Source organism: Pseudonaja textilis, chromosome 17, assembly GCF_049901715.1.
Source record: "Pseudonaja textilis isolate UNSWEBS1 chromosome 17, rPseTex1.2, whole genome shotgun sequence".
Lineage (NCBI taxonomy): Eukaryota > Metazoa > Chordata > Lepidosauria > Squamata > Elapidae > Pseudonaja > Pseudonaja textilis.
In genome coordinates, this window is record NC_142006.1 from 2,066,895 (window position 1) to 2,081,562 (window position 14,668).

The 14,668-nt window shown below is 47.8% G+C and overlaps 2 protein-coding genes across 3 annotated transcripts in view; both read right to left on the bottom strand.

Annotated features, from left to right (window-relative positions):
* RC3H2 (ring finger and CCCH-type domains 2) overlaps positions 1-6,274 on the bottom strand; it is a 30,410-nt gene extending 24,136 nt beyond the window's left edge. The window contains 3 exon segments of the mRNA XM_087914614.1: positions 125-242; positions 1,801-2,097; positions 6,163-6,274. Coding sequence (XP_087770740.1) covers positions 125-242; positions 1,801-2,031 — 349 coding nt within the window. The 5' untranslated portion in view covers positions 2,032-2,097; positions 6,163-6,274.
* A 1,803-nt stretch (positions 6,275-8,077) lies between these two features.
* ZBTB6 (zinc finger and BTB domain containing 6) lies at positions 8,078-12,252 on the bottom strand. Of its 2 annotated transcripts, none has more exons than XM_026712470.2 (2): positions 12,154-12,252; positions 8,078-10,621 (listed from the first exon to the last, which is right to left on the bottom strand). In XM_026712470.2, exon 2 carries the CDS (start codon positions 10,609-10,611, stop codon positions 9,355-9,357), a length of 1,257 nt encoding a protein of 418 aa, XP_026568255.2. In that variant the 5' UTR covers positions 10,612-10,621; positions 12,154-12,252; the 3' UTR covers positions 8,078-9,354. The 2 variants fall into 2 exon arrangements, with proteins under 2 accessions (XP_026568255.2, XP_026568256.2); XM_026712471.2 differs by having other exon boundaries at positions 8,078-10,624.
* Positions 12,253-14,668: the final 2,416 nt, after the last annotated feature.

Genomic DNA, 14,668 nt, shown 5'->3' on the forward strand with positions numbered 1-14,668 from the left:
GACCAAAAGCCAGAGCGCATCTTACGGAGTAAAAAATACTTTATGCGCAGTGGCTGCCATGTTCAGGCCCCGATTCCGGCATCAGCTGAACGGGAGGAAGCCAGAGGGAGGCGCAGGAACTTACCCTTACTTCCGCTCAGCGGCTTTAGGTAAAGGGCCAGATCCTCCACGCATTTCTTCGCCACCTCGTAGTGCTTGTCTTCTCCAAGGTTGCTCAGCTGGAGAGCCTGGCGATCGGGCACCTAGAGGGGCCCCGAGGAGAAGCACTTATCAGCGCACCTTCGTTTAGAAAAAAGGGGGGGGGAGCAGGAGGGACGATGCGATTTGGGGAAGGATGCCCCATTTGTAGATTAGATGACAGGTTGTCCTCGACTTACAACAGTTCATTTAGGGACCGCTTGAAAAAAAAGGGGGGGGGACTTATGACCATTTTTCACACTTACTGTATGACCATTATGCCATCCTCCTGGTAACGGGATCAAAATGGCAACTGACTCACATTTATGACGGTTGTTCTGTGCCCCCCTTCTGCATCCAAAGTCGAGGGGGAAGCCAAATTCCCTTATCAACCGTGTTACTAATTTGAGGACCGCAGGGACTCACTTAACAAAGGTGGCGAGAAAGGCCGTAAAATGGAGCAAAACTCACTGAACAAATTTCTCAGATGCCAACATGAATCTGGGACTCAATTGTGGTTGTAAGTTCAGGACCAACTGCAGACACATTTAATGAGGATCCGTCCTCTGGATGGAACGCGAAGAGCATCCGGAAGCTCCCATTGGTGCAAAATGCACTGGCCCACATGGTTTTATGCAGCCCCCGGTGTACGCATGTGTCTTCTCTCCTGAGGGGGCTGCATTGGTTGCCGATATGCTTCCGGGTGCAATTCAAGGTACTGGTTGTCCCCTTTAAAGCCCTTCATGGTTGAGGACTGGGTTATCTGAGGGAACGTCTCTTTCCGGTCCCATCTACCCGACCCACCAGAGTAGGGAGGCAACGAATGTTGTGGGTCCCGTCCCCTAAGGAGGTCTATTTGGTGGGACCCAGGAGAAGGGCCTTCTCCGTGGTGGCTCTCTCCCTCTGGAACATCACCCCTCCAGAAATTAGACTGGCCCTCACTCCGACGCTCTTTGGAAGGCTCCGAAGACATGGCTTGGCCAGCGGGCCTGAGGAAGCCAGAGCGGGATGGAGCCCATTAAATGGCTGATTTGAATGTGCATGTAGTTGAGGGGAGGTTGTGTGCTGCGTGGGGGGAGTTATTATTTTATGTTTTATTAATTTTATTTCTTTTATGTGGTGTTTTTATATCCTTCAGTTGCCATGTGTGGCAATATAAACATTATAAATAAATAAACATGCAATTATCTGGCCGTTAAATCTGGATTCTCCTCAACATGGTTCAGGCAGGTTTGGCTTACTAAAGGCAGTATTGTTCGGGGCAGTGGTTAAGTTGCTGCCTCAGAAACCAGGAGACTCTTGACTTCTAGTTCTGCCTGCCTTAGTCGTGAAAGCCGGCTGGGTGACTTTGGGCCAGTCCTTCTCTCTCAGCCCAACTCACCTCACAGGGAGGTAATTGTTGGAAAACAGGAGTGGGGAGGAGGAGGGTTAGATATGTTCACCCCGTTGAGTTACTTATACAGTAATAAAAGCAGAATAAAAATCTAAAGAAGCAAATACATCTTCCTTCTCTTCTCCTGTTTGATTGCCCGCTGCAGACTTCCTTTTTCAGCCTCTGCAGCAAGTCAACTTCCGTGTGTGTGTCTGTCTGTCTGTCTGTGTCTGTGTGACCTCTCCCTTTACCTGGGCTCCCACTAACTGGAGCAGCGCAAAGTTGACAGGCAGCACGTCGATGTCAGTGTGGATGGCGGTCTGGTCGAAAGGGCAGGCCTTGCGGTGCAGCTTACTCAGGCAGCTCTGGCAGACGGTGTGGGAGCAGCCGAGGCTGATGGGCTTGTGCACGTTCTCGTCGAACTCATTGTAGCAGATGGGACAGGACAGGAACTCCGTCCACTGGGCGGCCTGCACGGGCATTGTGGAACGCAGAGCCCTCCTTTCAGCCGCTAGCACTCCATGTTGGCACTGTCGAAGGGTCGGGAGCTGGGAGAGAAACCAAAAAAAAAAAAAAAGTCAGAAAAATTGGATAAGAAAAATATGGATTTAGTATTACACGTTGTCAGGATTCCAGCAATCGCCCTTATTAAATCATGATTCTCGAGCCAAACTTCAAAAAACTTCAAAGGATTCATTAGAGGCAACATACTGGACCTGCCCTGTATGAAGCCAACTTTGGCCTGCGTCATTTACAGACCCCGGTGACCCTGTTTCCCCCCCTCCCCCCTGGGTGTGTCATAAATCAGATTCTCCAATTGAGCACCTTCATGGGCCGGGTGTCATCAATCACGTTCTCCAATTAAATATATTCATGGGCAAAAACTCTGGTAGTTTAGCTACAATCTTTTAAAGATAAGAGTTGGAATGTATATTCACTTCCAAACTGCTGCACGGCTCTTCCAGATTTCCTTCCTCCCTCCCCCTTTTTATGGCAACTACTAAAACAGGCATAGGAATGTTTTATGACATGTCTTAACAGCAACGAGGACTATCTTCGTACAATATTGGAAAGATGAAGAAACACTGCGAGACGACAAGGTAATTGGGAAGATACTAGACGGTGCAGAAATGGGTAGACTGACACTGAAGATCGAACGGAAAGAAGACACAGAATATTATCAAACATGGAATCTATTTTATCAGTGGTTGGAAAAAAAAAAAGGGCTGGAGAGTAAGAATGGAACCTGCATTGTTAAGCAAATTAAATACCCCGAACAACACGGTTTATCAAGCCCTAAGAAATGTAATTAATAAAAATATTAATAAAATTTATTTTAAAAATATGTTTATGCACTGGCCTCCCTTGGGCTCAATTAGGACTGTAAGTCAAAGTCTGCCTATATTCTGGACGCATTTCGCCAATCTACTTTGCCCATTGTTTACATCTTTTCTTTCAGTCACTTGGATAAATTCCACTTGCGTTTATATGATTTTATAGGAAGCGTTATAAAACCATCCCCAGCATTTGGCATCAAAGGAACTACTGCTTCACCGCCGAAGATTGGTTTCTGGCAGCTATTGCTAAGAGCCGCTGCAGACTGGGGAATTTGCTGGAGCAGAGATCTCTACTACAATTAGCCATGGTTAAAAGAACACCCATGCCCAGAGGCAGCGTTTCACCATCTACAAGCAAATAATAAGTGCTTTAACTTAACTGAGCCTTAAGCAACATTAAAAAAAGATGCAGGGAAAGTCTTCAAAAGTCTGCACAAGAAGACAAAATCTTAACATTGAGAAATAAGTTCATATAATCATTTTGTCCCTGTTGCCAGGTATTTTAAATCACCGGCTGGACTCACAAGTCGTACAAAGCCGTGGAGTCTTTTAACTGTGGTTTGTTCAATAAACCACAGCTAGTCCTAACAGGTCACCATTCCTAGTGGGAAAATGCATCGTCTAGAAATCGGACAAGTAAACAAAAAAAAACTGCATGTGGCAATGTATGGTTTTGCGGCTTGGAGATACACTTTTGTCTGTAAGCTTCTGTTAGTGACAACTTCCAGGCTATATTTGTGTGGTATTAAGCGTAAGTGGGACGTAATTTTCAAAAGCAACATAAACCTGGTGCCCCGAAGGTGCTTCTTTCTGGTGCCATTCTCTTAGAACGGTTAACACTGACCCAAGGACCCCAGAGCACTGTTAGTGGCCCCCCCACACCCACTTCACCGTCTGTTTCTGTGCTCCCTCCTGGGAGGTTCTGAAGTATTTCTAGCACAACTACCTGATTCTGTAACAGCTTTGTTCGCTAGGCCATCCATCTGGTAAACTCACAAGATTCGTTTCTCTCACCATGAACATGTATACCTTCGAACTAGATTGTGTTGTTTCTCCATGTCGTATGATATATGTGCGTATATACGCCTTTTGTATTTATTTCTTTATCATGTTGATGGAAAGTATATCGGAGGTGGAGACCCTCGGAGAGTTGTTTGCAGCAGTTTCATTTTTAATGTATATTGATCGTTGTACGTTCAAAGTGACAAAAATGTTATTCTATGCCAGTGGGCCTGGGGAGCCCAGAGCAGGATGGAGCCCATTAAATGGCTTGTGTGATCTGCTGTTGCCAGGGCAGAGGGGTGATTTTATTATATTATACTATATTGATTTATTTGATTCTTTTCATTAGTTTTATTGTTTTAAATGTGGTTTTATATTCTGTAAGCTGCCTCGAGTTGCCATGGGTGAATAGGCAGCAATATAAATTCAATCAATCAATCAAGTAAGTTCTAAGAAGCCTCTTGTTCCATCAGAAACCATCCAGGGGTGACTAGTCCACATGCTTTTCTCTCCCCACCCGACTCCGTCTCCCAGTTCTGAACTAATAAGCAAGACACAGGACAAGAACTGATGAAGAAAGAGGGAGATGGAAGGGCAAGAAAACCGTAGGGCGCTTAGCAACATTATTTTCTGCAGGAGCACCTATACCAAATAATAATAATAATAATAATAATAATAATAATAATAATAATAATAATAATAATAATTCATTTTCCAGAACCTTCTCAACCTGATGTTCCCAGCAGTTGTTACTATACATCAGGTTCAGGAGGTTCTGGAGAATGAAAACATCAAGATCTTGTGGGACTTCAGAATTCAGACTGACAGGCACTTAGCCCAAAACACACCTGACATAACAATAGTTGAAAAGAAAAAAGGTTTGGTTCGCTAACATTGCAATACCAGGTGATGCACGAGTTGAAGATACTCAGCAAGAAAAAAATCACAACGTATCAGGACTTACAAATTGAAGTTGAGCGACTTTGGAAAAAAGAAATAGTGTGTTCTCCCAATTGTAATTGGAGCCCTTGGAGCAATACCTAAAGGGCTACCTCGCTATTTGGAAGTTCTGAATTTTTCAAACTTGAATACCCTTGGAACAGCTTATACCCACCAACGCTACCTGAACAGTTCCTAGTTCCTTGGTTAGGACTCGAGCTGTTGAGCTACCAATCAACCCCAAAGGATGTGAATCTCACTAAACATTAAATAATAATAATAATAATAATAATAATAATAATAATAATAATAATAATAAAATAAATAATAAAATAAATTAATAATAAAAACCACCCTACTTGGAAATTTATATCCACCAACGCTACCTGAACAGTTCCTAGGTCCTTGGTTAGGACTCGAGCTGTTGAACTACCAATCAGCCCCAAAGGCTGTGAATCTCACTAAACATTAAATAATAATAATAATAATAATAATAAAATAAATAATAAAATAAAATAATAATAAAAACCACCCTACTTGGAAGTTTATATCCTCCAAAGCTACCTGAACAGTTGCTAGGTCCTTGGTTACGACTCGAGCTGTTGAACTACCAATCAGCCCCATTAGTGTGAATCTCACTACAAATTAAATTATTATTATTAACTATTGTTATTATTTTAAGAAGACTACTTGATTGATACCTAGGACTCTGGCAGCAACCCTCATCAGCCATCAGTGCCAGTCAACGATATTGGTGATACATTTTTAAATGTTCAGTTGGCTGAGTTTCATGTTTAATGAACAAGTTTATGATGATGATGATAAGTCCTGCCAAGTGGGTGTGAGGCCTAATACATGCCCCCCCCCCGCTTCCCCCCCAACCTGCAAGGCTTCCCCCACAACTGCCTGCAAGGGGGGGGGAGTCACGTGCACCCCATCTCCCCAAACTCTGGACCAGGCTGCCTTTTTGCACACACACCCACCCCCACGCCCCCGTCAAGGAGCAACAGGGAGAAGCACCTCTCCGGTGGGGAGGGGGAGGAGGCAGATAAAAGGCTTCCCCCCACCCCCAAAATCATGCAACCCTTTTCCGGGTGGTCCTGGGGAGGAGCGTCCCTCCTCCCTGCTCCTGCTCCCCCTCCCCACTTGCTGTCCTCTCTTTGGAGGCCCCTCCCTCCCTGAAAGGGGATTTCCCCCTCCATGCCGACCCTTCCTCAGGGGAGGGTCTGTCCTGGGGGTGGGGGAGGGAATCTCCTCCTGGGCGATCCACAGCAGGCCTCCCCCTCCCTTCCCCCGGGCCTAAGACCCCGCTCCCCGCGGGCCCGCTCCCCTTACTTGCGGGAGGGCCCGGCCTCTCCTCACACCCCCCGAGGGGCGAACCGCGAAGCGGCCCGTCGGCGGCGGCGGCGGCGTCGCCTCCTCATCGCGGTGACAGCCGGGAGGCCCGCCCACCCAAGCCGCGCCCCCTCCTCTCGCGAGATTCATTCGCGCGCGCGCGCGCGAGAGAGAGAGAGAGGTGGGGGGGAAGGCCTCCCATCACCAGAGAGACGGGGGGCGCGCGTGCCAGAGCGGACGCTCGCCGCTCTCTTTCGCTCCTTCCGAGAGGGGCGCGGCTCCGGATTTGCATAGCCACCGCCCCGGAGGCGGGGCCTGCGAGCCTTGCCCGAAGGATGACAGAAAAAAGAGATTTTTAAAGCGAATAATTGGGCATGTGTAAAAAAGGAGGGATGCGAGTCGTTTTTAAGTCGGGGATGGGAACCCGTGGCTCAGGAGTTGCCTTCAGAAGTTATGGAGGCTTCATTATTAACCAAGGAGAGAAGCAAGCTGGAATTAAGGAGAAACTTCCTAACAGTGAGAAGAATTAACCAGTGGAACAGCTGGCCACCGGAACTTGTGGCTGTTCCACCACTGGAGGTTTTTAAGAAGAGACTGGACAGTCACTTGTCTGAAATGGTATAAGTTCCCCTGCTTGACCAGGGGGCTGGACTAGAAGACCTCCAAGGTTCCCTTCTAGATTCTATTCTATTCTTCTATTCTAATTCTAGTCTGTGTCTATCCTATTCTACTATTGGACTCCTCACCCACTGCTGAAGATGTCCCCTTTTGAGGATGGCCTGGATGGAAAAACACATTGTGCAATTAACCAGCTGTATGTGTATACTGTATATATACGTACGATGACAATAAGGAATTCAATTCAATTCAAAAGTGCTGCTGAGTTTTGTCCAAACTGGTCCCTTAAGAGATTTTGAAGCCATTGTGTTTTTCTTCTGCTTGGACTTTGATTGCCTTCAATCTTTCCTTGGAGGATTAAGTGAAATATAGTGTATTTTTCCAGTTGTCACATCAAATGTCTGGAATATTCTATTGTTTCCCCGAAAATAAGACCCTGTCTTATTTTTATTTATTTTTTTGCCACCAAAAAAGGCACCAGGTCTTATTTTCGGGGGATTTCATCCACTGACTAACCTCACTTGGACACAGCCTCCTTTTCACTGTTAGAGGCCTTCAGGAACTTCTTCTGTGTCCAGCAAAGCTTTTTGGAAGGCCTCTGCAGCCGATAAGAGAGTTCTGGATCGATCCAGAGCTTTGTCATCAGCTACAGGGGCCTTCATGGCTGCAGAAGAAATGGGCTGGCAAGGCAGGTGTCGGGGTGTGCAAGGCCTGGCTACAACTGTCCAAAGGTAAGTAGTAGGGCCCCACCCCCATCCTAGCTTAATTTTTACCCGTCCACTCTGGAGTGGGCAGGATCTTAATTAGGCCTTATTTTGTGGGTAGGGCTTATATTGGGTGCACGTGTAAAAATCAAGCTAGGACTTACTTTCAGGGTAAGTCGTATTTTCAGGGAAACGGTAACTTTGGCTTTTTAATAGTTTCAATGATTTTCCTGCCAAACGTCCAAGTTTTGATTGCATGACCATGGGGATGCGGCAATGGGTCATGTGTGTAAAACAGTCCTAAGTCACTTTTTTCAGTGCTGTTGTTAACTTTGAACGGTCACTAAAATGAACTGCTGTAAGTTGAGGACTACCTGTAATATGTTCCAATTGCAAAAAGGGGACTCTTGTTCCTTGGCCACACAAAGCTTTTTGCTCACCAGTGAGGATGCATAAAAGGATGACTGCGTATTTCAGCTGTCTGATTTTTGTAGGTGGCCCCCAAACCCCTCGTAAAACAGAAATTGCAAGATTTAGGAGCTACTTTATAAGGTCAGCAGGAAAGCTTTAAGCTTCAAAATTACACGATCCTGTCAGCCAGAAGCAAACTTTATTCCTGTTACAAATCAAACGGAAAATTCGGCATACATGCCTACACAAAAGCAGCCACAAGATTATCAAAGCTCTCAACGTCATAACTGGAGCTGTCTGGCCAATGGATGCTTTTTCTCAAAACTGGGCAGCTCCACCCGTGTTACATACACAATTTGCTTACAAACACACCTGGAGTCAAAGAAAGAGTCTTTTACACCATTGGGAGCGTACCAATCAAACAGGACCTCCTGTTAACACGAAAGCACACTAAAAAGCAGACACACATTTACAAAAAGCCAAGGGTAAGAGGTCATAACATTATAAACAACCTTCTCAAAATATCAGCAACCTGACAGGATTGAGTTCTTTGACCATTTATGCCACTGGCATTTCAGGAAAAGCATGCAATCAATGATCCCACCTCCACAATTAATATTTTACATCTCAGGGTTTTGTTTTTTGTTTATCCTTGAAAATGAGTACCCTTGTAGCGGCAGTTGATCCATTTTTCCTGGGAGATATCTAGCTTGTTTGCATTATCACAAAAATGTATACATTTATAACTGCTTCAAGACACAGAATTGCCTGGATGAAGACGATGGTATGTTTCTAACCTTTCCGGAAAAGAAGGAAAATATTGTACTTTGTAACCTCCAAGGACCACGAACAATAACACTTGAATTTCAGACTGAAGCGATGAAAATGGAATCTACTGTTTCATTCTTGTGAAGCTTGCCAAACAAGAGGAGACCAACAACAGTGCTTTTAGGACATGTCCAGTCTTTGTTAAAAGAAAAAAAAATAAGGACGTTGCCTTGATTGTGCATCAATCCTTGGCCATGGTGCAGTTTATTGCGAACATGACAAAGTTGCACGTTTTCACCAAAAAAAACCCCTAAACCCAGATGCTCTGGTTAAGGCCTCCAAAACCGAAATGTAACCAACGTTTGCGTTGAAAGCACGTTACAAAATTCTGGGTGTGTTGCAAAACAAAGGCTGAAAAAGACTCTTTACATCATATATAACATATAAATATGTAAATAACAACAGTTAAAGCACCACTTTTTGCTCAACCTTTCTTGGCTGCTTTAATATCATGGGGAGAACGGCAGTTCTTCAAAAGCCTGCAGGAACATCGATAGATGGCGGGGGGTGGTATATTTACATGCAGGATTTGGAGCCTGTGAGTGGAGAAAGCGGGGTGAAATCTTGATGCTCTGCAACAAATCGGGCCCTTAAAAAAAAAAGAAAAGAAGTTCCCCTTCCCAAACAACATCTATTCATAGTCTATTCTGACCTCCGTGATGGCATCCAAGCCGGATTTGTCCACGCCGGCCCTTCCGTGGACGGAGGTCAGGTGTTTTTTGAGGGCAGACTTGTGCTTAAAGTCCATGTCACAACAGTGGCACTTGTAAGGCCTGTCCCCGCTGTGGATGTTGAGGTGGTCTTGGAGCGTGCTCTTGGCGGTGAAGGTCTTCAGGCACACCATGCACTGGAAGGGACGGATGCCCATGTGGCCACGGATATGCCGGTTCAAGTTCTTCTTCTGGGTGAAGGTTTTCCCGCACTGCAAACACAGGAACAGCTTGTGCATCTTTAAGTGGCGGAGGTAGTTCTCCAAGTGGAGGAAGCCTCGGGGGCATTTGGGGCACTGGTGCCGCCAGGGGTAGCCTGCACCCTCAGAGTTCGGGAAGCCTTCCGGATCCTCGCCGGCAAAGCCCTGGAACTGGGCCACCTCGCTCATCCTGCTCTCCATAGTGGAGTTGATCAAAGAGTGCTGGGTTTCGGGGAAGTACAGGCTGGTTTTCGAGGAGGTGCAAGGCTGCGGAAACGGCTCATCGTCCACGCTGTGGACGTTGATGGAATCCATCTGGAAAATGCAGATTTCGTCGTCCTTGTAGCCGATCTCCACGGTGGATATCTCCAGGCTACTGGCCTCCTTCCTGTCTGACATTAAGCCCTGCAGGGACGCTGGCTGAACGTCCCCTTTCTCCTGTTTTATGTGCTCGTCTACGCTCACCGGGCTGTCTGCCGATATCTCTATGATTTCACAGTCTTTACCCAGGTAGCTGTCTCCGCTGCCCAGGTCCATGTCAGAGGAGTGGCATTTCTCGGCACACCTGCCGCTGCCTTCGACCGAAGCATCGATTTCAAGGTACCTGGAAAGGGCCTCCGTGCACTTCTCCACGATGTGCACCATCTGCAGGTAACTGGCCGCCGTGAGGTATTTCAGAAGCTCCTTCTTCTTCACTTCCAGAGCCCCCGTGTAGCACGAGAGCAGCAGCTTCCGGCCGACTTCGGCGCTCTGCAGAATGGTAATCCGGACGTGCTGGGACTGCGTGAGCAGGAACTGGTCCCTCATGAAGGTGGAGCAGGCGGCGAAGATCACTTTGTGCCCGTGGAACTCCGTGTCGTTGATGTAGACGGAGACGTCGCAGAAGAGGTTCTGCTGCCGCAGCAGGTTCATCTTCTGCAGCACGGCGTCGCCCTGCTGCTCAAACCGGAAATGGAGCACGTCCGAATCGGCAGCCATGACAGCGATCCTGCTGGGGAGAAGGGCGGGGGAAGAGGGGAAAAGGAAATGACAAGGAAGCCCGACAGCCTGAAACAAGCCATTCCACAAGAGTGTCAGCCTCGGCCCAAGATGCTTTTGTGCTGATCTCTCTACAGAGGCTGTGAAAACCAACCTGTTCTTAGTGCTCCTCCAGAATAGGGATGAAAAAAAAAAGAGAGAAGGGAAGGGAAAGGAGAAATGGAAGGGGAAAAGAGGGAAGAGAAAGGAAAGGGAGTGATGGAGGAAGGGAAGGGAAAGAGAAAAGGAGAAAGGGGAAAGGAGAAAGGGAAATTAGGGAAGGAGGAAGGGAAAGGAGAAACAGAAGGGGAAAAGAGGGGAAGAGAAAGGAAAGGGAGTGAAGGAGGAAGGGAAAGGGAAAAGGAGAAAGGGAAATGAGGGAAGGAGGAAGGAAGGAGGGAAGGGAAGGAGAAAGGGGAAAGGAAGAACCCAATGCATTCATCCCTACAGCTCTGTCTCCTGAGATTAAAGTTTTATATCCGGACTCCCCAAACTCTTCAGTTCTTCATGAACTTCCAGTTTGTTCATTGACACCCCCCAAGACATTACATGAATACAATTTAATAAATACCAATAAAGCTTCCACTAATAAGACCGGTAACAAGCATTTGTCTACCCCAGGTCCCTCAGGAAGGACCCAGTGAGTTAAAAAAAAACAACCAAATCCAATCTCCACATCGGGCTGACCGTGCGATGAACCATATATAATAACCTCACCTACTTTGGGGTGGGGGTGTTGACATTGTCCCCTTCAGGTCGCCCTGCCTGATCCTCACCCAAAGACCAAGAGCCTGGAGGCTTTTGCAGAAGAGATTATTAGACAGCCATTGATGCAGAATGGTCTAGGGTCTCCTGCTTGTGCTGGGGTGGGTGGGTGGGGGGTTGGACTAGAAGACCTCTAAGGCCCCCCTCCCAACTCTGTTGTATCCTGCTTCCACTCCACCTAGCGAGGGGCCTAGAGGGGGAGTTCTCAGCCTCACAATCAGGAGGCTTGTCAGTTCGATCCTCGATAGAGGCTAATATTTGGAATAAGAGTCTCTTGCTTTAGCAGGGGGTTGGACTAGATGACCTCCGAGGGTCCCTTCTAACTCTCTCGTTCTATGCTTGTGATCCTTTTATAAGCGAGGCGGAGGGGGGTCCACGAGGCCCTTCATGCAAATCCTTCCCCCACCCAGGAATTTAGGAAATCGGGAAACTACATTGGCCCTTTTCCTGAAAAGCTACTCCTCTATGGAAAGAGGAAGCTTTATACCAGCGTTTCTGAAGCGTGGCCGCTTTAAGAGGGCTGGACTTCCCAACTCCCAGAATCCCCAGCCAGCAAAGCTGGCTGGGGAATTCTGGGAGTTGAAGTCCAGCCCTCTTAAAGCGGCCACGCTCCAGAAACGCTGCCTTATAAGGTTACTTGGGCAGGGGCGTTTGGAGTGGGCCCCTCCCGGGGGGCAGAAGAGAGAGGGGAAGGGGAGGATGACCACCCTGCCCTCCTCGGTTCCCCTTTCCGCTCACCGGGCGGCTGCCGACGTGGAGGAAGAGCGGGAACGGACCCAGCCAAGCTCGTTCCCGGCCTCAGCTGCAGAGAGGTTCGCTGGCAGGAGGGGGGAACGACTTCCGGGAGTGCCGAACGCGACCCGGAAATAGAACCCGACAGCCGCAGCACGCGATTGGCCGCCTTCGCACTCTTACGCACGCGCGCACGTCCCGGGGGCTCAGCCAATGGGAGAGGCGCGCTGGGGTTGCAAGGGCCCGGCTTTGCAAAGGGGGTTTATTTTGGGGGGGGGGGGGGCGGGGAGGGGAATTGATCCCGGGATCCGGGTCGATTCCCGGCGATCGAGGATTGCTTACTGATGGGTCTTTGTGGCGATCCGGTGGCAGGGAGGCGTTGCCAAGGAATATAAAACTCGCCCTGCTAACGGTCAGGCATCGGATTATACAGGCTGATGGGGCGGGGGGAGAAATGCAGCCTCTTTCTTGCAGTTTCCCTTGACAAGCAGTCCTCGACTTACAATGATTCACTTAGTGACCGTAAATGCAGCCTCTTTCCTGCAGTTTCCCTGACTGTAAATGTGGCCTCTTGCAGTTTCCCTGGACAGGCAGTCCTCGACTTACAATGATTCACTTAGTGACCGTAAATGTGTCCTCTTTCCTGCAGTTTCCCTTGACAGGCAGTCCTTGACTTTAATGGTTCATTTAGTGACCGTAAATGCGGCCTCTTTCCTGCAGTTTCCCTGACTGTAAATGTGGCCTCTTGCAGTTTCCCTGGACAGGCAGTCCTCGACTTACAATGATTCACTTAGTGACCATAAATGTGGCCTCTTTCTTGAAGTTTCCCTTGACAGGCAATCCTCGACTTTAATGGTTCATTTAGTGACTGTTCACAAATTTACAAGACAGAAAAAATGAGTTACAACCGTTTCTCACCCTCGTATTTATGATGGTCGCGATGTCTGGTGATCCCCTTTTTGCACCTCGTGACAGCCAAGTCGATGGGGAGACTGGATTCCTTGAACAACCGCAATGATTTACTTTATGACGGCAAGGAAGATAAAACCGGACAAAACTCACTTAGCAACGTAAATGTTGGGGCTCAATTGTGGTCGTAAATCGAGGACTGGTTGCAATGCTTAATTTAATTTAAGCTGGATTGTTGGAGAAGAGCCACAAAGGGTGCTTTGAATCGATTTTGCTGTGGGCGGATGGCAGCTCCGCTTTCCCCACTGCCAGAGTACTGAATGGACTGCAGATTTCGGTGGAAGTTCAGACTACATCATCATCTCTAGACCAGAGGTTGCCAACCTTTTGGACCTCAGGGACCACCAAACTCCATAATTTTAAATCCCGCAGACCAGAGACCCTGGGAAAATCCCCCCAAAAGTCTGCAGGAAAATTCCCCACCCCATTTTCCTACTGATTGATCGTTATTTCGGATCGCAGGATACCGTCTCCAGCTCTGTTCATCGGGGAGAGAGAGAGGGAGGGAGGGAGAGACTTTCGGCTTCATGCAAAGAAAGCAGCAGAAGCCGCAGAAGTCTTTCTCTCTCCCAAATTCCACCAGAAATGAGTCTTTGTGAGACTTGGAGCAGGAGGCCTTGCAGGGTCCCAAAGACTCATTTCTGGCGGAGTTTGGGGCAGAGAAAGAAAGACTTTTGGTGCTTTCCTCGCGTGCAGCCAAAAGCACAAGAAGCGGAAAGAAGCAGACCGATGGCCAGGCGAGGTGTGTGGGGCAAGTTCCCCCCTTCGCCCTTTCCCCCCTCCCCTCACTACCTTGTGTTGATCGCAGTGCAAGCGACGAAAGCCTTGGGTTCCCATGGGCCATGTGGGCGGCGCAGCCTTGTGTTCCTGCGCAGCCTGGATTAATTGCTTTGGGGGGGACATTTCTCTGCGGACCGCCACCATTTTCTCACGGAACACCAGTGGTTCCCGGCCCACCGGTTGGCGACCACTGCTCTAAACTAAAGGAGGTAGGGTGTTGGGAGTCCAGCACCCTGGACAGCACCAGGCTAGCAAAAGCAGATTACAACTCTGCATTCAAATCGACTCCAATCTCTTTACAATCTACTAAGCCCAATGGACGCTCTAGGTGTATATAACAGGTTAACAGAGTTGGAAGGGACCTTGTAGGTCATCTAGTCCAACCCTCCGCCTAAGCAGGAGACCCTACACCATTTCTGACAGCATACACAAACACGGAAGGCTAATGAGGTAAGCTTTGAACTAATAGTCTCTCTCCTACCTTGGCTTTCCTTTTCAGCTCACTCTTAATGTCCGGCTCAGCCTGCCAACCATTTCCAAACTACTGGTAATGCTAAACAGTTCATTTAGTGACCTTAAATGTGGCCTCTTTCCTGGAGTTTTCCTGTAGAGGCTGTCCTCAACGTACAAGTTCATTTAGCGACCATCCAAAGTTACTACAGGACTGGGGAAAAAAAAAATTGACTTATGACTATTTCTGATACACGCATTGCAGCATCCCCACGGCCACACGGTCAAAATTCAGACGCTTCCAGGCACTGATTCATATTTA

Bases quoted from the DNA above. Each gene is read 5' to 3' on its own strand.
- ZBTB6 (XM_026712470.2), bottom strand. From the start codon at position 10,611: ATGGCTGCCGATTCGGACGTGCTCCATTTCCGGTTTGAGCAGCAGGGC.